This window comes from Tamandua tetradactyla, chromosome 9, assembly GCF_023851605.1.
Source record: "Tamandua tetradactyla isolate mTamTet1 chromosome 9, mTamTet1.pri, whole genome shotgun sequence".
Taxonomy (NCBI): domain Eukaryota; kingdom Metazoa; phylum Chordata; class Mammalia; order Pilosa; family Myrmecophagidae; genus Tamandua; species Tamandua tetradactyla.
The window spans coordinates 11,926,572-11,951,016 of record NC_135335.1 but is presented as its reverse complement, the minus strand read 5'-3'; the positions used below and the strand labels follow the sequence as shown (position 1 = coordinate 11,951,016).

The 24,445-nt window shown below is 49.3% G+C and overlaps 2 protein-coding genes across 4 annotated transcripts; both read right to left on the bottom strand.

Annotated features, from left to right (window-relative positions):
- Nucleotides 1-47: 47 nt before the first annotated feature.
- On the bottom strand, nucleotides 48-4,505 carry B3GAT3 (beta-1,3-glucuronyltransferase 3). Its single transcript, XM_077115985.1, has 5 exons — nucleotides 4,350-4,505; nucleotides 3,032-3,206; nucleotides 1,452-1,812; nucleotides 955-1,245; nucleotides 48-554 (listed from the first exon to the last, which is right to left on the bottom strand). Exons 1-5 carry the CDS (start codon nucleotides 4,435-4,437, stop codon nucleotides 456-458), a joined length of 1,014 nt encoding a protein of 337 aa, XP_076972100.1. The 5' UTR covers nucleotides 4,438-4,505; the 3' UTR covers nucleotides 48-455.
- Nucleotides 4,506-5,352: 847 nt separating this feature from the next.
- On the bottom strand, nucleotides 5,353-24,423 carry GANAB (glucosidase II alpha subunit). 3 transcript variants are annotated; one of them, XM_077115981.1, is made up of 25 exons: nucleotides 24,357-24,423; nucleotides 21,668-21,772; nucleotides 21,404-21,512; nucleotides 21,040-21,167; nucleotides 16,474-16,653; nucleotides 15,934-15,999; nucleotides 15,061-15,130; nucleotides 14,821-14,908; nucleotides 14,639-14,735; nucleotides 14,199-14,379; nucleotides 13,405-13,558; nucleotides 12,968-13,203; nucleotides 12,750-12,876; nucleotides 12,569-12,648; nucleotides 12,191-12,334; nucleotides 11,961-12,057; nucleotides 11,558-11,659; nucleotides 11,149-11,392; nucleotides 10,219-10,283; nucleotides 9,975-10,051; nucleotides 9,805-9,879; nucleotides 9,530-9,643; nucleotides 6,895-7,007; nucleotides 6,627-6,727; nucleotides 5,353-6,492 (listed from the first exon to the last, which is right to left on the bottom strand). In XM_077115981.1, exons 1-25 carry the CDS (start codon nucleotides 24,392-24,394, stop codon nucleotides 6,383-6,385), a joined length of 2,901 nt encoding a protein of 966 aa, XP_076972096.1. In that variant the 5' UTR covers nucleotides 24,395-24,423; the 3' UTR covers nucleotides 5,353-6,382. The 3 variants fall into 3 exon arrangements, with proteins under 3 accessions (XP_076972096.1, XP_076972097.1, XP_076972098.1); XM_077115982.1 differs by lacking the exon at nucleotides 15,934-15,999; XM_077115983.1 differs by lacking the exons at nucleotides 5,353-6,492; nucleotides 6,627-6,727; nucleotides 6,895-7,007 and adding an exon at nucleotides 7,975-8,985 and having other exon boundaries at nucleotides 9,462-9,643.
- Between the last annotated feature and the right edge of the window lie 22 nt (nucleotides 24,424-24,445).

The following is a 24,445-nucleotide window of genomic DNA, read 5'->3' as shown; positions in this document are numbered from 1 at the left end:
AAGATTGCAAGAATCAGACATGCCAAGTGAAGGAAAACAGACGGCTCTCCAGATAGGGAGTCTTTATTCTGGGGACAAGGGAGGGGATGCTCAGCATGCTTAGGTGGGGAGGGTCCAGCCCAGCTCCTCCAGCCCCCCCAGTGCATGCCCAGCCCCAATAAGTTACCCAGTTACTCAGCCACCCTCCCTTCTAAGCCCATCTGTCCTGCTCTGTCCCAGGCCGGGCTGACCTGGCTCAGTACAAGGGCTGTTTGTCCCCCAGCCTGTGGGCAGTGCCACATGGCAGGCCGGGACAGGGCAGAGGCAGCTGGGCCACGCCCTGGGGCTGGAGGGGCAGAGGGCTGCCCCTGGCTTGGTGGGGTCAGGACTTGGAAAACCACATCCTGGGCAGGCCAGGGGCCCAGACCCACAAGGTCTGTGCCCGAAATGAAGTGGTAGTCAGAGCAGGGCTGCCATCACACCTCAATGGCAGGGTCGGAGCCCCGGCCCTGCCGCTGCAACTGCTCTTCCTGCTTCATCTTGGGCTTCTCTGTCCGTGTATGCCACACCAGTACCTGTACCGGGAGGGCTTCAGTTAGAGCCAGGCCAGCTGTAGCCAGGCCTGTGGGGCCCTCGATGTAGAATGGCTTTTCCATCCCCCTCTACACACATGGTATTGGTGCAGAGTTTGAAGGGCAAGAGGGGAAGGCTTCAGTGCCTCTAAAATAGGACCGTGACCCTTTACCCTCTCTGTGCCACACGGGTTCGGAGACTACGAGACAAGGTGGCAGATCACCTTCCCATCCTGGCTCTCCACTTCCCCTTCAGTGAAGTCAACAAGATTGAATCAGGGATCTGGAGGGTCCCTCCTGGTTCAAACACTCACCCCTGAACCCCCTCCCCAGGGCCTCACTCCACTTCTCCTGTCATCCATCCACCCAGAGCCCACATCCATACCCGCCTCCATCCCCTTACCCGAGTACAGTTGGCAGCCCGGGGCTCCAGGTCCTTGGCATCCACGAGGTGGCTCAGGAGACTGCTCTCCAGGTGGCCCCGGGGAGCTGTCGCATCAAACTGGGCATTGGACTTAGCCAGCAGCAAGGGCAGGGCCACAGCGAACCCTGCCATATCCACGGGGAAGGGCCTGTTGGGCTCCCATGCCGTGTGGAAGCCCACAACCCGGCCATCCTCTACCCGGGGGCCCTCGAATCGCAGGCCGCCCACCAGGCCCACGGGCCACACTGAGACACCACGGGTCCAGCGCATCTAACAGAGGTCAGGGAAAAAAGAGACAGAGAGGGGGGTGGCCCAGGGGAAAAGAAGCAGCAGGACGGACCACCTGGGTCACTCTGGCCCACTGCTCCCCTCCCCTCCCCCACCCCCAACAGCCTATGGCAAAATTGGTATCCAAGGCAACAAATGAAGCTACTCCCCACTTGGCCTTTTTCCCCCATCCCCATCCCAGTGCTCACCTCCTCAAAGAGCTCCCGGCTGTAGGTGTTGTCATCATCAGCAAAGTACACGACTCCCTGGGTCCCTGGTGAGGGTGGGTCCTTCTCCCCGCCAACAGCACCCCCTCCACCCCGGAGCCAGTCCAGGGCCCTGTTTCTCTGCTCTACACCACGGGGCCGAACCCAGCCTGGCTCCCCCTCCCGAAGCCGCTGGGCCTTGGGGGTAAGGACAGCCAGGTGTGTGAAGAGGAGGCCGGAGGCAGCCAGCAGCCCCGAGACCAGCGGGGTGGGGCCCTCAGCGTCCTCCACCAGCAGCCAATGCAGCCGGGGCACCAGGCTCAGTGTCTGGGACAGCCGCACCAGCTCTGCCTTCTGCACCAGCCTGCAGGGAGCGGGGGAATGCAGCGGAAGAGAAACAGGTAGGCCCCATCTGCCCGCTCCAGCTGGGACATATGGCTTCTCCTGGGGCACTCTGGCATCCTCCGTGGCCTGTCCCCAACCAGTTCCCAGATTTCCCCCTTGTTGGTCAGCTTCATGCTGACACTCACCTGCCCTGTCCTTCCAGTCCATGTCCATCACCCACCTTAACCCCAGGGCTCTGGCTGTGGGAGACTAAAAATTGAGGCTCTCGAGTCAGATCAGTGTTTGAACCCCAGCTTCGTAATTGATTAGGTGGGAGAATGGCTCAAATCTCCCTGAGCCTCAGTCTGCTAAACTATAAAATGGGAATAACAGTACATTATAACAATGTTGTTTTTAAAGATTTAATAAGATGACTTATTAAATTATCTTAATTATCTTATTAAATTATCTTATTATCTTATTAAATAAGATAATGGCATCAATAGGACCAGATTCTTTTCCCCCTATGCTTGGGTTTCCAGGTAGAGGAATTTTTATTAAAGGGGTCCCCTGGCTCATTCCACCCCTAGGGAGGGAACCTGGACTGTCGCCTCAGCCTCTTCTGGGTGATCAGCTCTGCCTGCCTGTCATACCTGGAGCTAGTGGGAATGGCGAATATGGTGGTCTGGACCACGCATCTGGGTCCAGGTAGGTGTGTGAGCAGGCCCTTTTGGTTTACAAATTCAAAACCCCATTTATTGTTGGGTTCATCAACAATAAAGCTACAATTTTAGTTTTTGGGTTTTTTTTTTTTTCATTAAAAAAGGTAACACACTTAGCATTGTGTCTGGTAGACAATAAAGACGCTATAAGTATAATAACTAGAGAACAATAACTAGGGTTAATATTCCCAGACGTTGGTACGAACGTGGGGCCAGCTTCTTTCCACTTCAGTTTAGTCAGGGATTCTCAAATTTCCTTGCCAAGGATCCCAAAGGAGAAGGTGAATTCATGCAAGCTCAAAATTTCTTTGAAATTTTACTGGTCTTATCTTAAAATTTTGCAGGGATTTTGCGTTCTACTTCATAGTACTCCCGTGTCTATTTGAATAGAAAACAACCATTTCCCCACAAATCCTCAAATAAAGAGGTACCTCATTTATGTCATTTGGCATGCCCTAGTTTGAGGATTATCCCCTGGTCCAGCACCTCCCCAAAGTCTTCATCAACCGAACCTCTTGGGTACACCAGAGCTCATACCTGGCATAGGTGGGGGTGACAACATATATAGTAGGCAGGGCCTCAGGTTCGGGGGGCTGGGCAGGGGCAGGGGGCGGGCGTCGGAGATCGGCTTGCAGCTGGGAAATCCGCAGATCCTTCTGCCGAAGCTGCTCTGCCGCTGCCCGCAGGGGAGGGAGGCAGTCACACGGCTGGCCTGGTCCCAGGGAGCAGCGATGGGGAGAAGGAAATAGGACAGAGAACCACAGGATGTTCAGGGGCCTAAAGGGCCATGACCTTCTCGTTCAACTTCTAGCCAGTGCAGGAATCCCCTGACAACTTCTCTAAGAGCCTCTTCTATAACTCTGGTGGTGGGGCACTCACTGCTTCAATTAGCAGCCCCTCTCCATCGTTAATGAACTCCAGCTGTTACAATTTCCGTTGGGGCCTTGAGTTGATTATCTGCCGCCATCCTTTCCCTGCTGGTTCTCATTTTGCCTTCTGGAGTCATAAAGAACAAGTCAATCTCCATAAACAGGGCAGTCTTTCAAATACCCGAGGATCACACAGTGGCTGTCCCTAAATCTCTACATAAGAGGCAGGGCAGGTTCAATCTGTCCCCTTGGCTTTACGACCAGAGACTCGTCATTTAATTCATTCATTCCATCACTGGATAAATATTTATTGAATGCTCCCACAGTAAGGCACTGCCTTAAGTGCTGGGGAAAAGGCGGGGAACAAAAGGGACACACGGCCCCTGCCCTCATGGAGCTCTCGGTTTAGCGGTTGGAGGCAGACAGTAAGCAAGAAATAAATTAATAAATTCACTACAAACTGTGTAACGGCCACGAAGGAAACAAATAGGATAGAGAACAAAAAGGAATCGTGAATAGGAACGGTTACTCTGGCTTTAGTGGTCAGGGAAGAAGGTGACATTTAGGCTAGAATCTGAAGATTGAGAAAGCAGCAGCCAGGACCAGCTGGGAGAAAGGCCTAAAAGCTGAGGAAACAGGGTAAAGGCCTGAGAGCGCAAAGAGCGTAGGGTCTTCCAGAAGCTGTCAGGAGGTCAGTCTGGCGCGAGCCGTAAGAGAGAAAGGATTAGGAAAGGGGGCTGGAGAGGCGGAGGGCGGCGGGGGCATGCGGGCCTTGCAGGCTCTGGGAAGGAGCTTGCCTCTCACCCGAGACCAGGCGGAAAGCCGAGGTGCGTCCTAGAGGGGGGAGATCGCCCTGCTGCTGCAGAAGGCTGCTGCAGCGCCCCGCGAGCTGAATGGCGCCCGCGCGGGGGGCTCGTCCCCAGGGAGGAATGCAGGGCCGCGGGTACCCTCGGGCCGGCCCGGCCCCGCCGCCCCGCCCCGCTCACCGAGCTGCACCAGCGCGTAAAGGAGGCCGGCGATCGAAACCAGGAAGTAGGCGAGAAACACGTTCTTCAGCTTCAGCTTCAGCTTCATGGCCGGGCCGCCCGCGGCGCCGGAGCAGGCAGGGTCCGGCGGGGGCGCGAGGTTCCCGCCCCCCGCCCGTAGGCCCCGCCCGTGCAGCGGCCCCACCCCGCGCCCCGCCTTCCTGGCGCTGTCCTCGGCTGGTTCCCCGGAGCTGGGGCTGGCGGCGCCCAGCGGGGCCCACTTCCGGTCAGCCTGCCCACAACCAGAGCTAGCTTCCGGTCCCGCCGCCTGGTTCCGGGAATCGCGGGGACCGGGCGACGTCATCGCCGGCGCGTTAAGTACGCGTGGCTTGCAGTCTGGCGCCTGGGTGGGTGCTCGTAGGACCGTCTTCTGGGCTCCGGGTGCACAGAATTGCTTGGGAAATCCAGACCCTTTATACCTTTTCTCTTTATACCGAGTCATTCATTACATGCACCCATTAACAGCTGCTCAATAAAGCGACACGAATGAGTGAAATCTGGAGCCTATACTCTAGGCCTGTACTCTAGGTGTCTCATCCAATCTCACTATAATCCTTCCAGATACATGCTGCTGCCCATTTTATAGATAAGCTATGGCTGAGAAAAATTATGACTTGCCTTTGGGCAGTTTTCTCCTGTGCTTGGGATCCTTGCTATTCCTGGAGACCAGACAGACCAGACCACCGTGAGAGGAGGAGGGAACCAAGCCAGTGGGGCTTCCTCTCAGGGGGATAAATAATTCCACAGCTAAGGAATTCCCCTGATAATCTCCCACTTGTTCATAGGCACAAGCCATCCTGAGCTATTTTTCAAAAAAAAAAAAGTTTCCCGCAAAATAATCTCTAAAACTGGTAATGTCTATAAAATCAAGGTAACTATTTCTTGTCACTAAAATAATAGGAGACCCTCAGGCTTCTAGGATCTGTGCCTCAGGCCAGAATTAGAATCCAGAACACCTGGACAGTTATTTAAGATTTTCTCTTTATTGTTTCTTCTTTTATCAAAACCTGTCACAGGTGGGGACCAAGAGGAAGTAAAAAAAAAATTCCCACAAATAGTCCCCCTTGTTCCCCTTTAGTCCCCACGCCCACCCAGGACTTCAGGCCAACCCTGGGCACACATGATCATCTCCCACCCACCCACCTTGAGCCTTCTCCCAGCAATAAATACAGGTGACCGTGATTCAATGAAACCACAACTGATTTCTCCATCTTGAATGCCCCCCAAGGGGACAAGAAAGGGGCAAAAGAAGCTTAATGCCCATCCCCTCTTTACAGAGGAGAGGGAATTTCTTTCCCCCAAGGGACAGGGGATGTAAAACTGCCGCTGCCTTTCAGAACTGCAGCAGCTCTAGAAGGAACCAAAAAGAGGAAAAGGTTGGGACAAGAGGGAAGAGGATTTTTCCAGCAACCTCACTCCTTTTAATCCATGCATCCCTTACCAGGTAAGGGTGGTCCCAGAATATCAGCGGGGCATAAAAAGGGGAGGGCTGACAGGGAGGAGACAGGAGGAAGAAACAAAAGGAGGGAGAGCAGATCAGTGGAGAGGAAAGGGGAAGGAGAAAAAAAAGCCTTAAGCTCACTGCCCTCCATCTTCCAAGAAGTGGCATCAACACAAAAGAGGATGAGTGGACAGGGTCTAGGGAAGGAGATTCAGGGCCCCTCCAATAAAAGGGAAAAAAGGAGGGAAAGCAAGAGCCCTGTGGTCGCTAGGTCTTCACAGGTGAATGTACTCCAGTTAGAGCAACAGGATGTTGGGGGATGAAGGAAAAGGACTGGTGTCAAGAGAGTGGGAGAGGTCAGGAGATCACAGGAGGAATTCAAGGCCCAGGGACAGCCCTTTTATCCTGTCCAGGGTTAGCCCTCTCATCCTGCTGGCAGAATCTGGGTCTTGGGATAAGAAAGGTGATGTCTAGGGAAGGTCAAACTCCAAGGCAGAAGGAAGAGTAACTTTCACCACCCCCTCCCACCCCCACCCCCAGAACATCCCTTGGGTTATCGCAGGTGAATGCTCCAGTCAGTTGCCACATTGACACCAGGCTTACGCAGGATCAGCACAGAGGTCTCGGGGTCATGCTGGAAGGACAGGCGGCTTTCAGGAAATCCTGGGGGGAGATGAAGAGGGCCATGGTTATAGCAACAGAGGCAAGGCCACCCCCAACCCCGGCTCTGCTTCCCTGCTTTCCCCACCCCCTAGGGCCAGATCAGCACTCATTCACTCACTCACTCACTCACTCACCTTTTGTCTGGAGGACCACGGCTGCTGGCTTTCCAGCCCCTATTATCACCACTCGCTCAATCCAGATTGGTGTCTCAAAGTGGCCTTTAAGGTCTGCTGAGCTGGTAGGGGCAAAAGTGGGTGCCATCAGTGAGAAAGAAGTCAAAGCACAATGAAGGACAAGACCCAAGGAAAGGACAAGATGCAAGGGAAGAGCACAGCGAACTGTGAACATTCCCAAGACCCAGCCTCTCCAGTGGCTACCAAGGAAGAAGGGGTTTCCCGTTACCTGGAGACAAGGGTATTGCCAGAGAATGAGAACTGACGCAGCAGGAACTTATGGTGAGTCTGATAGGTGAATGTGTGTCCATCATCCAGATAGAGCTCTCCTTGGGCTGTACCCTAAGGAAATGGGAGAGAGAGTACAACCAAATGAGGATACTATAAGACATGGTCTGCTTATTCGGGACATTATCCATGATGCCCAATAGATGGAATGAGCCGAAGGGTACAATGACTGTGAAGCAGAATGGCGAACTGTGATACATGTATATAATGGAATACGATGTGGCTACAAAAAGGATGTCAAGAGGCATGCAACAAACTGAATAAACCTCGGAGTAATGTGCTGTGCAAAATAAGCCAGAAACAAAAGAACAAATATGCTAAGGTCTCTTTCAGAAAATACTTATAAGAAAACTGGAGCCTAAATGGGAAGCCCTTATAACAGCGATACCTGGTGTGAAGTTGTAAATATATTTCTGGATACGGAGATGCTGAGCTATAGGCGTATCAGCTAGCATTGCCTCTTCATGACCCTGAGAACTCTGTGACACCTGGGACCCAGAGATGGAGTGCTTCAGCCCTAAGGGTAGCACATCTACAACAGTTAAAGTGACTAAAGGGGAGAGCAGGCCTCAGAGTTAAAAACGAAGCCAATATGGCTGGGCCTAAGGTAAATCAGAAAATACGGTGAAAGATGACACTGTATCTCGGCTAGACTTTCACCTACTGGATGGGACCAAAGGCAGAAAGGTTTAGTATGTCTAGAACGTAGATTTTCTGTAACACATAAACTAAATCAACTTGTCTGGATATTGAACTCTGGGGTCCAGACTGGGAACGAGGCCTTGTAGTTTTGCTTGATATATGATATAATGCAGAGACACATCTCGACCAGACAGGGCTGACAGGTGGGAGGTGTTGGTAAAGTCCCTTGAGAGTCCGGGGGTGGGTGGGGGGTGGGTAGAAATATATATATATGGAACTATTGAACTTTCCCATCTGGGAAGCCCCGAGTACCCTCTCAACCACTGGGGGCTCCCAGGAAAATGGGCCAGGCCCTTAATGTTGAGGGTTGCCCTTATGAAACTTGTTTCTTCGGGGAAGAAGCTAAGACTGCCCACGGTGAGGCCTGGGAGTTGCTTCCAGGAAGGCTCTTAGTTGCCCAGAAGTAGCCTCTCTCTAGGCCCAATTTTGCAAGGGAAGTCACTGCTGCACTCTCCACACACCTCTACCTGCTTTGCCCCACATGGAACATGACATTCAGGGGTGCCAGTTTGAAGCTATTATGTACCCCAGAAAAGCCATGTGCTTTAATCCTCATTCAATATTGCTGGGTGGGAGTCTTTTAATTATCCATGGAGATGTGACCCACCCAATTGTAGTCAGTAATTTTTGATTAGATGGTTCCCATGGAGATGAGTCTCCACCCACTCAAGGTGGGGTTGCTTACTGGAGCCCTTTAAGAGGGAACCATTTTGAGAAAAGCTTTGGAGCCAATAGAACCCAAGAGCCCACACAGCCAGAGACCTTTGGAGATGCATAAAGAAAACACCCCCAGGGAAATCACTGAAGAAGGCTGGACAGAAAGCTAGCAGAGGTTGCCATGTGTCTTTCCAGCTGAGAGAGAAATTCTGAACATCACTGACCTTCCTGAACCAAGGTATCTTTCCCTGAATGCCTTAGTTTGGGCATTTTTATAGCCTTGCCTAATTTGGACATTTTCACGGCATTAGAACTGTAAACTTGCAACTTAATAAACCCCCTTTTTAAAAAGCCATTCCACTTCTGGTATATATTGTATTCCAGCAGCTTTTACAAACCAAACAAGAGGTGAAGGTCTCCCTGGCAGAGTGGGGCATGGCTCCCAGGGATGAGTATGGTCCTGTCACCATGGGATTGACAATGTCTTCCGGACCAAGGGGAGGAAAAGAGGTGTAATAAAAAAGGCATCAGTGGCCAAGAGAGACCAAGTGGAAACGAAAGGCTATTCTGAAGGCTTCTCTTATGCAAGCTTCAATTAGTGCTGACTGCCATGGTTTGCTCAACACCAACCAGCATCACTCCTGTTGACTCTTGAGAACACCTAGGGCTCGAACTGAGACTCTATTAAGGTTTCACACACTAAGTTTGAGTTCCTGGAACCTATAATTCCCAGAGGGTTCCTAGGTCAGATAAATCCTGAAACTCAGAGAGACCAACCTCTCCAAGGTTATCAATTTATTACATCCCCCAGCCTTTAGTGTTGACCCCTCTTCTCAACATGAAAAAGTTAGAATGGACATTACCCAAAGAGCCCTCCAGATTTGCAGAAGGATCAAAGGAGGAAGAGAAGGTATAACAGAGAGAATAGGTTTTGGCAAATGAGTATGACTGCTGAATTACTATATTAATATAATAATAATAATCGCTATATTAACTCCAGGATCTGGTGTGCAACTATTTGTTGAAGTGCAATTTGAAAACAGACTTTTTCGTTCTTTGCTTTGTATATATATTTTACAACTTAAAAAAAAACATTTAAAAAAAAGAAGTAGGAGAGAGGGCCCAAGCGCAAAAGGAAGCCAAGGATACATCCTCAGGGGACCGAGTCCTAGGAAGTTAGGCATGTGGTGCAGGAGGCTCCTTGCCTGTGCACTCACCTGGAGACTGAGTGCAACGAAGAGTGTGATCGGGTCGTTCGTCATACAATCCGCAGAACGCCGCACTCGCATCCATCGAGGCACAATTGTCCCTCCACGTTGGAACACAGGGATCTAATACAGGAGTTGTGCCTGCGTGAGGTGACCCCCTTGTCCAACCCTGAACCCCTCAAAGTCTTTTGCTATCAGCCATCAGTGCCCTCGTCAGTACTGAATCCCAAAGCACACACTCTCCCCTTCTGGAAACTTGTTGGTAGCTGGGCCGGTATACTCACACTGCTTATAGTTACAGGCAGGTACAGGGTTTGGGGACCATGATACTTCTGATAACTCTGAGTGTCGTACCATACCTGTGGACAGCAGGAGATAAATGAAACTGGTCACCAGCCTGTTTGCCCCCTTTAACTTCTACCATCTTTCCCCATTTAGTTCCTTCTTAACTCACCTCCCCTTGGCCAGGCAGATAGACCTGCACACCATGGGCCCCGGAGTCTGAAACAGGGTGAACCAGCAATGCATCCCCTAAAACACGAGAACAGGATCAACTCTGAACTGAGGGGAACAGTTCCCACACCAGCAAACACCAAGGTGCCTGTCCCTTGCATCCGCAGCATCCAGAGACACACTCCTGCAAATGCTTACTTCTTCTCAGCCCCATTCCAACCCAGCTGAGTACCCTCTGTTCTCACCAAGCAAGAACTGATCATCTATGCTGAAGGTGGTCACATCCTGGGGATACTGGACCCACAGAGGCCTAGGAAGGAAGACAAGAGAAAAAGAGAACTGTTGTTTGGGCAGAAGCCAAGGACACTTCCCCCAAGAATTTGCAAGAATACCACCACAGGACTGAGACCCAGAGCAGTTTGACAGCCCAGCTGGGGTTTCAGACCTCAGCTCTATAAAATAACCTTGCTGTACTCCTTTAACTTCCTAACTCACCTCCCTGCCTCCTCCTCTGTCCACTCTTCAAACTATTATGCACAACAGCCTTCCTGCAGCCTCTTCCCATGCTTCACACTCCTGGCCAGCAGGGCCCTGAGGGACCAGGTCTGTATTTTTCTCTCCAACCTTAGGGCCCACCTTTCCCTCTGTTTCCTGCCCCCCCCCACCCCCAAGACACACTGCTTTTTTCTATTACTGGATCACAACAAACTCAACTTTTGGACTTTTGCACTCGCGGTCCCCTCTGCTTGGAACATTCTTTCTCAGGATCACAAAAGCGTCTCTTTGTCATCACTTAGGTCCCAGCTCACATGAGCTTCTTGGAGAGGCTTTTGTGACCACCTAATCTTATTACCCTGTTTAATTTTCTTCAAAGAGCTTGTTACTATTTCGAGTTTTCTTATTTATATATTTGTTTGCATGTTTTTCTACCTTCCTTGCTAGAATATAAGCTCCACAAGGGTAGATGACTAGTTTTAGGATCTGAATATGCAGTGTTGAAGGATGCCTGCACAGGGTAAGCACTCAATAAATCATCTCTGCCATTACTCATCCCTGTCCTTCCCTGAACTCTTGACCTTGATATCAGCTTTTCCTCCTTTACAGGGCCCTGGTAAGTGAAGAAAGAGTCCCCCAGCCACCTCAACTCTCTACATAGACCCAACTGAATGCCTCACCTCATAACAGGAATCCCTTCACGATGGGCCTGATAGAAGAGGGTATACCAGAAGGGTAACAAGGAATATCGCTGCCCCAAGGCATCTCGGATGACATCATGGTACTGAGACGGTAAGAGCCACGGCTCTCGCCGGCCCGTGTCCAAGTGGGCATGTGCTCGGAAGAACGGCTGGTAGGCCCCCATCTGGTACCAGCGCACAAGCAGCTCTGGCTCCGGGTTTTTGAAGAAGCCACCCACATCCGCTGGGAAAGGGGAGGGAAAAGGCAGGTTGTAAAAGAGGGTGTCTGATGAACTTCCCAAGGTCCCACCATCCAACTGAACTCTTGGCTCTACCATACTTAGGCCCAATGCCTTTCACCTTGCCCACCTCCCACCAAACCAATCCCCCAAATCACACCCTCTCTCACCCCCACAGAAGGAAATTCCCACCAGCCCCAAGCTCAGACACATAGGGATAGAGATCTTCAAATGGTCCCATTCGGCAGAGTTATCCCCTGTCCACACAGCTCCTGAGGAAGACAAGAGGGAGGAAATTTGCAAATAGTGAAGGGGCTCGGCCATTTAAACAGCTGACCTTTCTGGCCTGCCACATCTGATCTGGGGACCCCAGGATCCTGCTGAATATGACAGAATTCACAAAAGCCTCCCACTCCCTGGCTCCTATTCAAGTGCACAGCTGGAAGGATGCAGCACTCAGCTCTCAGGGGACTGCTGCGTGGAGAGCTTTCTCTGAGAGCTAGGCCCAGGCCCACGGCAATTCCAGTCTGGCTTCCACAGCCTTCTGCCCCAGCTCTATTTTCCAAATCTTACCAAAGCGCTGGGAGCCAGCAAAGAAAGCCCTGCTCAGGACAAAGGGACGTTCTATGCCCCCAGAGCGCAGCACCAGCCCATCAGCAGTTGCCATATGCTGGGTGGGGAGAGGGAAGAGAAGAAGCAGTGAGAAACAAAAGCCAGCTGCCATCTATGGCAAGTTCCCTGGCCCTCTGTCTCTGGGCCCAGGTCTCCTTCCTTCCTCCAGTCTCCCCTTTCTAGACCCTTACCACATAGAAGCCATAGATGTTATGCACGTCCCGGTGCTCCCAGCCCCCATAATGCTGGGCATCCTTGTGCATGGTGACCTCAGGGCCATTGAACACAGACGGTTCATTCATGTCATTCCAGACATAGAGGTTGGGAGCCGAGCCCTGGGAATACAAGGCAGAAAATGGGGACAGGAGGATTGAGGGGAGGAAGATGAAGTGTGTAAGAGCAAAGAGCAAAAAGAATCTAGAAAGATTTCTCAGTGCCCTCCCAGGATCAAGGCCCTCTATACATTACAAGCAACTAACCAAAGGTTGGCATGCAGAGAACAGCTGATTCAAGGAGGCAAGATGGGAAAGACAGATACTGGTAGAGGGTAAGTACTAGTCCATCCCTACCTCATAATTTTCAAAGCTGAACATGTTAGCCCACCAGGCCCTCACTGTGGGATTAGTGAAGTCAGGGTAACCAGCTGAACCTGGAAAAAATTAAAACGTGGCTGTCAACCTTGTAAGAGGCAAAATCATCCTACTTCCCTGCTCCCCCATAATCCTCTCCCTCAATTCTGGGTCTGCCTACCTGGCCAGCACCAGCCCTCGTAATCCAAGCCATCCCGGGTTTTAATGTACAAGCCCTGGTTTCGCAGTTCTTCATGTACACGGTAGCCAGAGTCCACTTTGATGTGGGGGTCCACGATGGTCACCAGCTGTGGGCCAGGAATGCGGATGGTCAGAGCTCTCCAGAGCTCTCCTGCTGCAGCCTTACACTGAGACTGACTATGACTGCAGCCCTCTTACCTTCCGTCTCTTAGCAGCCAAGTGTTGAAGCATCGTGAGGGGCTGGGGAAAGCGGCTGGGGTCCCAGGTGAAGTACCGCTTGCCATCGGCATGCTCAATGTCCAGCCAGATGACATCACAGGGTAGGTTGTGATCATCAAAACCCTGATTCACTTCCAAGACATCGGCCTCGTCCCGGTAGTTCCAGCGGCTCTGGTGGTAGCCGAGGGAGAAGAGCGGGGGCAATGCCTGGGTCCCTGTGGGTTATGCGAGGGACGGGGATCACAATGGGGATTGGGCCCAATCTGGGGCCTCTGGGGATACCCAGACACTGAAGGAGGCTGGAAAACTAGAGGGATGCTAAGGTTCCAGACCTAGAAAACGGGCTGAAGCACAGGCCTTCTGAAAATGCAGAAAAATGAGGTCGCTGGATGACACAGAGTGGGAATACCATGTACCTGTCAGACTAGCGTACTGCCGGAAGACATCAAAGACAGAGGGCCCAAGCAGCAGGAAGACATCAATGATGCCACTCTCTGACATCCAGCGAACATCTGTCTGTGGGGTCTCCCCAGAGCCCTGCAGGTAGTCCAGCATCTTCCCAAAAAGGGTCTGTATAGGAGGACCAGGGAAAGGTCAGACACCTGCCCTCTCATTTCCAACCCAAAGACAAAACAGCAGTTTTCTCCTCAGAGTGCTCACACAGCTGTCTCCTATTAAGTCATTTTGGTCTGAAATCACGTCACCTACTCAGTGAGGCTTTCCTGGATACCACACTATCTAAAGCACCTCTGCCCTAACCCCCATCACATGACTCCTTTTACTTATTTCCAGAGCACTTCCCACCCCTGAAATCATCTTACCTTCTTTATTATCTGTTTGTTGACTGTCTGTCTCCCTGCTCCCATAGCCTGATGACCTTTCCTACTTGAGTTTGTACTATATCCCAGTACAGTCAATGGAAAAGGTATTCAGTCATAAATGCATCCCCTCATTCCTCTCAGTCTAGAAAGGACAGATTTCTCCATGAGTGTGTGTATTCCGGGAGTGACTGGGGAATTCAAATGCTGCTCACAAGACCCAGGCCCTCTTCCTTCACCCAACCCCAAACAGACTACCCTACCAGCCTAATGCCTATACCAGCCTAATGCCACCAACATAAATGTCCCTTGCTAATGCCTCTTGCATACTCATCTATCTCAAGACCTGGAAGAGTCACTCCCTCATTTTTCCCTGTGCCTTGTGTTCTCACCTTCCCCGCAGTGTTAGAGGAGATGTCAACCCAGGTCTCTGCGGCATTGAGCCAGAAGATGCCCAAGTCCCGTTGAGTGTTGTGTGCCAGGAGCACAGGCACAGACCCATAAAGGGCCATGGGATTGTTTAGCTCGTACTGAAACACATCCAAATTGTAGAGGCGATACGGCTCCCCACCTCTGCAGACAGAGAGACAGACTTGGGCTAATGAATGGTCCCAGGCTACAAAAGACACAGTCCCCAGCCTATAAGGTGAGGAATAAGAACTGGCCCCATACCCTTTCTCAAAGAAGAATTTTCTGATCATCCCAGGTGAACTTGGCACAAGAAATGCCCCATGCTCACCTGGAACATCTAATCTGCATGTGTATTTCCCCAGAGCCCTGACTTCTCCCTTCCCCTTCCTCCCTGCATATCCTGATGTCACATGGGACTCACTCAGTGACCTTCAGCCTCAGGCTGTCTGCATGTTCGGGGATCCCATACACATGCTCCATCCCTGGCAGAGAGAAATCCAAACCTACAGATGTGGGGCCTGGAAGTAAAGCAGAAGATGAGCTCTAGAGATCTGCTTGGTAAAGAGTCCCTGCACCCTGCCCCAGGCTCTCCCAGCCCCTCACCATACGGCTTGCTGTCAGAGTGAGTTTTGAATGTCTCTTCCCAGGCTCCTGGCTCATCTTTCTCTGCCTTCCCCTGGGTTTCCTCCGGCTGTCAAGAAGAAAAAGGACTACTAACCAATCATACACTAGTAATCTCTCCTTCCCCTCCAGTTTTCTAAATCCCATCCCTGATGGCAAGGGCTTTCCCCTCCAGCCCCGGAGCCAGCCCTACCGTCCAACCACCTACTCCCTCTGACTTGCCTTGTCATCATCCCCAGGTGTTTCCTCGGGCTGGGCCCCATCGCCCTCAGCTGGGTCTTTTGATCCTTGCCTGGAAGGTAGGAGAGCTGTCTGCTCCAATCCAGAGGGGGCAGGGACGAGGGGCTAGTGGAAGGAGGGGTGGGGGAATAGAGAGCCAAGGGTCCAAAGGAACGAAGGCATTGGAGGAAGGGACTGAATATTAAAGCTTGGAGAGGGACCCCCAGTGAGCAGTTAAGTGTGCAAAGGGTGAGGGGAGAAATGAGAAAGGGAAATGATACCCTAGGAGGTGCCTTCCTCCAAAGGCCTGAATCTACCAGCTTCCGCTAGCATCCCAGAAGAGATAGGCAGGCCAGTTCAGGAGCCTGGGTTCTGAATGCCAGTCCTGGTTCTGCTGCCTCCACTGAGAGATGATGACCCCAGCTGCCCTCCCTGGGCCTCAGCTTCCTGGCCTAACACAAGGGTTTTGCAAAGGCAAGTGGGTCATACCATAGTCAAGCCTCTACAGATACACACAGGGACTCAAACAAGAGGTTCTGCCAAAGAATACTCACAAGGGAAGCTGGCAAGCAGCTCTGCCCAGGGTCTCAGGAATCTCAGCCACAGGCATCATTTCCCCCCAGTACTTGGAAAAGCAATAAGCTCCCTACATTCCTTGAGGACTTCCAACATTTCATCTTTCCTCTCCCAGGAAGCTCCCAACCAGAGAAACAGTGGACCAGGGACCAGATGCCACACAGTTGAGGAAAGGGTTAGTGAGCGAAGGGTAAGGGCTTAGGGATGGGGGCGGGGTCCAGGACAACTTCCCCTGAGGGTGAGTGTGAAGGGTGGGATAGGGCAAAGGAACACATACAGTACCAGTGGCCATGGATTTACCTAGAGAAAAGGTTCTTGATCTTATCCCATATGCTACCGAGCGTGACACTAACTTTATCCGAGAAACTGGGACAAGAGGAGATGGGTAGGGAAGAGAAAAAGAGGCACAAAACCAACACAAAAACAGAAACATAAAAGTGAGTTTCAGTTGACAAACTTCCAGAGATGGGGGGAGGGGGAAAAGGAACAACAACCAAAAAAACAAAAAAAACAAAAAAAAAAAAAGAAGAAAATAAATCTGGGAGATGTGATGGTTTAAGAAGGGGAAGAGGGAGAGGCAGACCCAGGCAGGCATCTCAGAAGTGGTGCCCAGGGTACAGCACAGGGACCAAAGTGCCTGCCTCTTGATTTGTACAGGAAATAGAGAAAACTGTGACCCAGCCTGGTTCTTTCCTCCCTGACAGCTAGCTTCTCCCAGGCCCCAGCCTCCAGCTGGCTGTCCGGCCACCCTGCCTCCTCCCAGGAACCAGTGTCAGACTCCACAACATCTCTAACGCTCTTTCAAATTAAGTTCCCTGCAGTCGCAACCCCTGTACTCACGAGACCCTGGGGGCTCTCTGGTGTTCAAAGGCCAAGAGTCCTCGGGCATTGACACTGAGCAGAAGGCTGCGGTCCTCCAGTAGGTCAAGGCGAAATGGTTGTGCCGTCAAGATGATTTTATAGGGTCCTTCAGCTACTGTTAGCTCCACACTGTTGTCGTCACGGCCAGAGACAGAGAGCCTGGGGAAGAGATCGAAAGGGATATAGGGCAGTACAAAGGGCCAAAAGTAGTTAAAAACACTTCTGAAAGAAAGAGGAAGGACCTGCCACGGAGCGAGAGGCAGTGTGGTAATAGTACAGGGACAGACAAACTGATCAAAGAAGTCAAATAAAGATCCTGGAAGCCCACTTAAGCATAATTAGAGCTGTGAAATGTAACAGAGATGGCATAGCAGATCAGTGGGAAAAGAAAGGAGGACTGTAGAAGTTTGCATTATGTACCTCAACAGACACATGTTCTTAATCTTAATCCACATTCCTGTGGGTGTGAACCCATTGTAAATAGAATCTCTTGAAGACGTTATTTTTTAGTTAGATGTGGGTGAGGTGGGTCTTAATCTGGATTACTGCAGGCCTTAGAGAGAGGACCTGTAAGTCATAAAAGGAGAAAGGAGAGGATACTGCCATGTGACAGCAAAGCCAAAGAACCCCAAGGTTTGACAGAAGCTAGGACTAGAACACTACAATCTTAGGGGAAAATGCATACCCTTGGCAATATCTTGATTTTGGACCTCTTCTAGCCTCAAAACCATGAGCCAATAAATTCCTGTTGTTTAAGCCAACCCACTGTATGGTATCTGTCATAGCAGCCTGGCAAACTAAAACAAGGACAATTCAGTAATGGAGTAGGAAAAAAGAGATTTTCATGCATATCTTTACCTCATACCATATACAAATATCAGCTCAACAATCTATGAGTTAAAATTTAAAAGGCAAAGCTTCAGAAAAATATATAAGCACATATTTTTCAGACCTTGAGGTAGGAGGTTATTTCAATACAACAGAGGAAGAAGGAAAAGATTGATACATTTAATTACATTGAAAGAAGAATGGCTATTCCTCAAAAGACACCTCTACAGTCTTAAAAAAATTAAGAGAGTTGAACAGACATTTCTCCAAATAAGATTGGAGAGATTGGCCAGTGTGCTGGTTTGAAAGGGTATATGCCCCCTAAGAAAAGCCATGTTTTAATATAAATCCCATTTCTTAAAGGTAGAATAATCTCTATTCAATACTGTATGTTTGAAACTGTAATGAGATCATCTCCCTGGTTGATGTGATTTAGTTAAGAATGGTTGTTAAACTGGATTAGGTGACGACATGTCTCCACCCATTTGAGTGGGTCTTGATTAGTTTCTGAAGTCCTATAAAAGAGGAAACATTTTGGAGAATGAGAGATTCAGAGAGAGCAGAGAATGCTGCAACACTACAAAGCAGAGAGTCCACCAGCCAGCGACCTTTGGAGATGAAGAAGAAAGATGCCTCCCGGGGAGCTTCATGAAATAGGAAGCCAGGAGAGAAAGCTAGCAGATGACGCCGTGTTTGCCATGTGCCCTTCCAGCTGAGAGAGAAGCCCTGACTGTGTTCGCCATGTGCCTTCTCACATGAAAGAGAAACCCTGAACTTCACCGGCCTTCTTGAACCAAGGTATCTTTCCCTAGATGCCTTTGATTGGACATTTCTTTAGACTTGTTTTAATTGGGACATTTTCTTGGCCTTAGAACTGTAAACTTGCAACTCATTAAATTCTCCCTTTTAAAAGTCATTCCGTTTCTGGTATATTGCATTCCGGCAGCTAGCAAACTAGAACAGCCAGAAAGCACATGAAAAGATGCTCATCATTAGTCATCAGGGAAATGCAAGTCAAACACAATAAGATATCATTTCATACCCACTAAAATGGCTGCTATTTTTTAAAAAATGTAAAACGAGTGTTGGAAAGGATATGGAGAAATAGGAACACTCATTCATTGATGGTGGGAATGTAAAATGGAGCAGCCGCTGTGGAAGACAGACTGGTAGTTCCTCAGAAAACTACTAGAAGACAGAACTAGCACATGACCCAGCAATCCCACTACTAATTTATACCCAAAAGAATTAAAAGCAGAGGCTCAAACAGGGTATTTTCATCCCAATGTTCACAACAGCATTATTCCTATTGCTGAAAGATCGAAGCAACCCAAGTGTCCATCAACTGATGAATGGATACATAAAATACAGCATATACATACAATAGAATATTTTCGGCTTTAGAAAGGAATGAAGTTTTATTATCTGTGACAATATGGGTGAACCTTGAAGGATCAAGTTGAGTGAAATAAGCCAAACATAGAAATATTATATATGATCTGACTGAATTGAAACTGAAACAATTAGAATAAGCAAACTCACAGGGATAGAATCTAGAATACAAGTTACCAGGTGATGGGGTAGAGATAGGAAATGGGGCTGTTAAGGCTTAAAATGCACAGGGTTGCAGGGCTCATGGGTAGTTGAGTGGTTAGAATGCCTGCCTTCCATGCGGGAGATTTGGTACGATTCCCAGACCATGCATCGAGAAAAAAAAAAAAGCACAAGGTTACTGTTGAGAATGATGGAAATGTTTTGGTAATGGGTGGTGGTGATGACATCACAATATTGTGAATGCAATTACAGCACTGAGATATATATTTGAATATGATTAAAAGGTGAAATGTAAGATTGTATATATGGTAACAAAATAAAACAATTTTTCTTACTCTATGGAACCACACTACCCAGTGAACCCAAAGATAAACCATACACTTCAATTAATAGTGTGCTATTAATTGAACAGCAATTAAAAAAATGTGCTATCATCAATTGTAACAAATATTCCACACCAGTGTAAGGTATTGGTGGTAGTGTAGTACATGGGAATCCTATATTTTATGCATGATTATTCTGTAAACCCACAACTTCCCTAATAAAGGGGGAGAAAAAAAACCTTTATGGGCGGGCCACAGTATCTCAGCAGGCAGAATTCTTGCCTGCCATGCCAGAGACACAGGTTTGATTCCCAGTGCCTGACCATGCAAAAAAAAAACAAAAAAAATACACCTTTATGGGAATCAAAAACAAGGAAAATCTGAGAAACTGTCACAATCTAGAAGAGATAAGACAATTAAATGTCATGGGATGGAATCCTGGAACAGTGAAAGGATATTAGGTAAAAATTAAGAAAATCTAAATAAAATAAGGACTTCAGTTCATAATAACATTAACAGTATCAATGCAGTATATGTGACTAACACACCTTAGTAATGGCAGCAACAAGGGAAACTGGATGCAGGGCATGTGGGAACTCTCACATAAAAAGGTTTTCTTTTTTAAAGACACCTACAGGAAAATAAAAAGATGGGGACAACTTGGGAAAAGATATCTCCCATGTGTAAGTGATGAAGAATCAGTATCCAGAGCATTTTAGTTTCTATAAATCAATAAGTAAAGGACAAACAACAGAAAAGAAAAATGGGTATAAGTTGTGAACTGCCATTCCACATATTAGTGAACCAGAATAACAGATAAACGAATGAAGAGATGTTCTATCTCATAAATAAACTGGGGAAAACAAACAAGCCAAGACCACCATGAGATTCCATTTTATACCTATTCTATGGACAAAAATTAAGTCCAACAGTACCACGTGTTGGAGAGGATGTGGGTCAATGTATCTCTTCTATATCAGTTGTGGGAGTGCAAATTGGTGTAACCACTTTGGCATCATCTCAGAAAGTTGATCATTCCCACATTCGACAGTTCTGCAGTTCTCTCCTAGCCATATGCCAAAAAAAACTCCTGCACTGGCACAACAGGAGACATGTACAGACACAGCAACACTTCAGATAGCAAAATACTGGAAACAAACCAAATGCCTACCAAAAAAATAAATGGATAAATAAGTTGGGGTACATCCATACACCACAATATTATACAGCAGTAAAAATGAGTGAACCTGAACTATATGCACCAGAATTAGTTATGTGAAAAAAGGTAATTCCAGAAGACCACATTTTCTAAGATATTCACCCTATAAAGTTCAAAAACCAAGTAAAACCACATAATTTACTGCTAAGCATATATACACATCCAATATCTATGTGTGTTATATATACACACACACACACATAAAATGATAAAACTGAAAGAACATAAAAGTGAGGATATGACAAACTTCAGACTAGCGATCACCCTGGCAGTATCAGGGGTACTGGATAGAGAGGAATATTTGGGAGGGGAGGAGTGGGGAAGGGAGGAAGGCTAGGAGAGAGGGAGGGAGGGAAGGAAGGAGACGCTGATGTCCTCCTGAGGGTAAGAGCTATGCCTCACTTCCTCTTATACTGCCAGCCCAGGCCTAGCACAGCAAAGAATGCAGAATGCTGAATGAATAAACAAAGAGAGAGAAAATAAGTGAACAGAGGAAGAGATGAGGAAAGACTGAGGAGAGTAGAAAGGCACTGGTCAGCTATTACCCCAACGAGGAAAAGAAAGTCAACCAGTGAGAAAAGGGCCATGGAGATGGATATGTTTCTACGGAAAAATATTTACCGAGCTGTGGGAGGGTCAGCCACCAACACGTCCGGCACACGGTATCGGGGCCGCCGGGGCTCCAGCTCGTCAATCCTGATCCGAGTCATGTTCTTTTGAAGCCCCTGGAGCTCCAGCACCAGCAACACCTGGGGAGGGGGCCTGAGGTTGAATTCTGCAGGAAGAGGCTGCACCATGAACCCCATGCCTCCTGAGGGGTCTCTTTCTTAAAGCCCTCTCTCTAAAGGATCCAAGAATTGAGTTCCTTACAAGGTAAAAGTTCCAAGAGTAGGCTTGGGCAGGATGTTGGCTATAATTTCCCCTTCCCAAATTACCCCTCAGCCATCTCCTTACCCCTATTAAACACTACCCCATTTCCCCTGACCTTGGTGACCTCGTTGATCAAATGGACTGTGAAGGCATCAGGACCAAGCTGCAGAGAGTCCAGCAAGGCTCGGTATGGAGAGAGACCTGGCCGTATGCTTCGCTGCCGCCTGTAAAGTAGAACGGTTAGACAATAAGGTGAGAGGGCACATCCAATGTTCCTGGGTCCCTCTTACCACCTGCAGTGTCCCTGGGTCACCCCATCTGCCACAGACACCTTCCATGTTACCCTACTTTCCATCCCACTCTCCCAAAAACAACATACTTGCAGAAGGAGCTCTCTTCACAGGTCTTAAAGTTGCTTCTATCCACAGCAAGGGTAACTCCCAGGCAAACCCCTAAACCAGCCAGTATCAAACCTGCCCAAGACCTAAGGAGAAAAAAGGGTAAAGAGGGTACAATTACGGGGATCAGGAAGGGACACACTTTCAGAGGGAAAGGTCTCTTCTGCCGTGGCCCAAGAAGACAGCTCAGGAAAGAAGAGAGAAAGGCAGAGTGGAAATGGGGTTAAACATCAATCCTGAGGAGCAGGACCCCTCACACCTTCCCTTCAAAAGGCAGAGGAAGTGGACAAAGGATCTCTGGCCTTCAGAGGCCTTGGTATTGACTCTGGTTACATCAGCCTCTCAAAGGAGCAGTAACAGTCAGTCCCAGAGGGAGCAGTGGTGCCATGTTAGTGGGAAAGAGAAACAAAACAAGCATGCCTTTCAGTGGGCAAGGTATCTAGTGGAGACATAGAGAACTAAAAAGTTAAAGATAATCCCTCAATTAATCTGCAGGTCACAGTTGCTAGGGCCTTAACTTTTCTTGCTACCTAGGCATCTTGCTCCTCGGATCTCTATCTTCAAACCTTGCCACCACACTGAGTACCTAAGCCTGAGAAAAGTAACAATAGTTAACTTGTATTGAGCTCTAATATACCCCCAAGGGCCCAAGTCCTGGTTTGTTAAAGTATCAATGCCTGTGCCCCGCACCCAGAGATTCTAATTTAATTGGCCTGAAGTAGTACCTAGGATCAGTGTTTTTTAAAAGCATGCTAAACAATTCTAATCAGCAGCCAGGGTCCGAGCTACTTCTTTACATTCACTACATCACTGAATCCTCAAAGCTATCTTTTTTTCTTTAATGAGGTATAAAAAGTTAAGTAACTCATCCAAGATTGAACAGCAAGTAATGGGGGAAATGGGGATTGAACCCAGCTCTGCCCTACTCCCTGGGGCCATGTACTGGCCCATGATGCACCACACAGCACACTAATCAGTAACAGGATATACTGTGCCTACCTCACAAAGGACCATCATGCCAAGAAGGTTATCACCAACTGTCATTTCCCCAACATGCTATCAAATGACAGACAAGGGACTAATAGGCCTATTTTAACAAGTCAGTTTGAAGGATCTATTCATCCATTCTGTGTAAACCCTAGACAGAGGTTTTCAGTGTCTGTGTTTGTTAAGAATCATCTGCAGTGTTTATTAAATGAAGAGTTCCAAACCCCCATGCGCTCCTAGTGAATAATGCACGTGGACCAGGTGCACACTCTGCGAAAGTGTTTCAAGTGGGGGTGGTGTGGGGACTTTTCTAAGCAATGCAACTTTGCAAACTGCCATCAAGATAACTGAGAGCCACATCCACTAAATGCACTGTAGACAGCATGAGCCTCAATCATGTGCTTAACAAAAAAAATCACCAGAAAGCGATCACAGAACACAGTAAGACCTCCAGTTCCTGTGAATGTACAAAGCAAGCCTTCCAACAGGCCAGACAGACAGGTGAGGAAAACAGAAGCCCTGTGGTGTAACAGGCCAAGCAGGAATAAGTACTAGCCAACCATGTAGAAGCAATGCTATCATAAAGCTCAACAGCAAGCCATGTGTCCAATCACAGGTCCTGAGGAGTGAATGAAGCAGGCACTCTGGACCCCTGACCCCACGTCCCTTCCAGAAGTAGCAGAAATCAAAGGTACGATGAGTTAAATACACTCTCCAGTCCTATTTGGGCAGTCTATAAAATAGGTTTACAGAGCTGCTAATGGGGGCGGGATTTCTAAAAGATCATTCAACTATGACCCGATGGAGGTCCTAGGAACTCACGGATGCCCTGAACACAAGCCAAAGTCAGGAATGAGCTCGGAGCAAGTCGCACCCGTTTATTGTTTCAGATCACAGGCTCCCAGAGAGCTGACTTTTACGATCCACGCTTTTTTCACAGTAGCCGACAGAACACGCCTCTACCACCCGGGTATATCCGTTAGGTCATGGTAAACGCTTTGTGGGTGATGGTGAAGTGTTTCAAATCTTTTCTTTGGTAACATAAACTCGAAAGCGCAGACCAAATCATTACATGTTGTGTTTCAGCAACATCAACCAGAGTGTGAACTTACCGGATCCTGCCCCAGCCCTGCCCAGCAATCACAGACATCGAATAAGCCAGGGCTGCTGTCCACGTGAAAAAGACAAGACCAGGGCAGGGTCCGAGGCTGGAGGAGGGGTGGGCAGGAAGGGGAGTGCGGACAGAACTACCGGCCGTGGGACTTCCAGCTTGGGCTGCAGAGGCCCATGGGCGGCAGGCTGTGTGCCTGGAAGCCGGGCTGCGTCCGGTTCCCCACGCCGGGGGCCTCGCGCACTGCAAGCGGGAGGCGGCAGCGTTGGCCGCCGCGACCCGCCAGGACAAGGCGGCGGCTGAGACCGGCCAAGGCCAGAAAGGGGACACAGCTGCGGCCTTCTTGAGCCTCCGGGCCGGAGCAGAAAGCCCCAGAGCCAAAGGATCCCGACGCCGCGCTGTGCTGCCGCGGGGGGGCTAGGGGCGCCCGAGGCTGCCTCCAAAAGAACAAAGGGTCCTCGCGAGCTGGGGGTAGATGGCCGAATCTCAGAAGAACAAATGAGAAGGAATGATATGGGCTTCGGGGGACATAGGGGCGTCCCGGGCGCGCCCCAGGGTTCTGGGCTCCTCACCGCCTCCTACGCGCCGCCACTGCCGCTACCGCCGCCATCTTGTACCGGGTTTGCTCCTTGACCCCGACCCTCCCCTCCCTCCGCGCGCG

Excerpts from the sequence above, each read along its gene's own strand:
- GANAB (XM_077115981.1), bottom strand. The coding sequence starts at position 24,394 with ATGGCGGCGGTAGCGGCAGTGGCGGCGCGTAGGAGGCG. Across the intron at positions 9,644-9,804 it reads TGCCTGTAACTATAAGCAGT|ATCCCTGTGTTCCAACGTGG; the intron begins GTGAGTATACCG and ends CTCCTGTATTAG. Across the intron at positions 6,493-6,626 it reads CGTGGTCCTCCAGACAAAAG|GATTTCCTGAAAGCCGCCTG; the intron begins GTGAGTGAGTGA and ends ATCTCCCCCCAG.
- B3GAT3 (XM_077115985.1), bottom strand. The coding sequence starts at position 4,437 with ATGAAGCTGAAGCTGAAGCTGAAGAACGTGTTTCTCGCCTACTTCCTG. Across the intron at positions 1,813-3,031 it reads GTCACCCCCACCTATGCCAG|GCTGGTGCAGAAGGCAGAGC; the intron begins GTATGAGCTCTG and ends CGCTCCCTGCAG. Across the intron at positions 1,246-1,451 it reads GCCGGGAGCTCTTTGAGGAG|ATGCGCTGGACCCGTGGTGT; the intron begins GTGAGCACTGGG and ends GACCTCTGTTAG.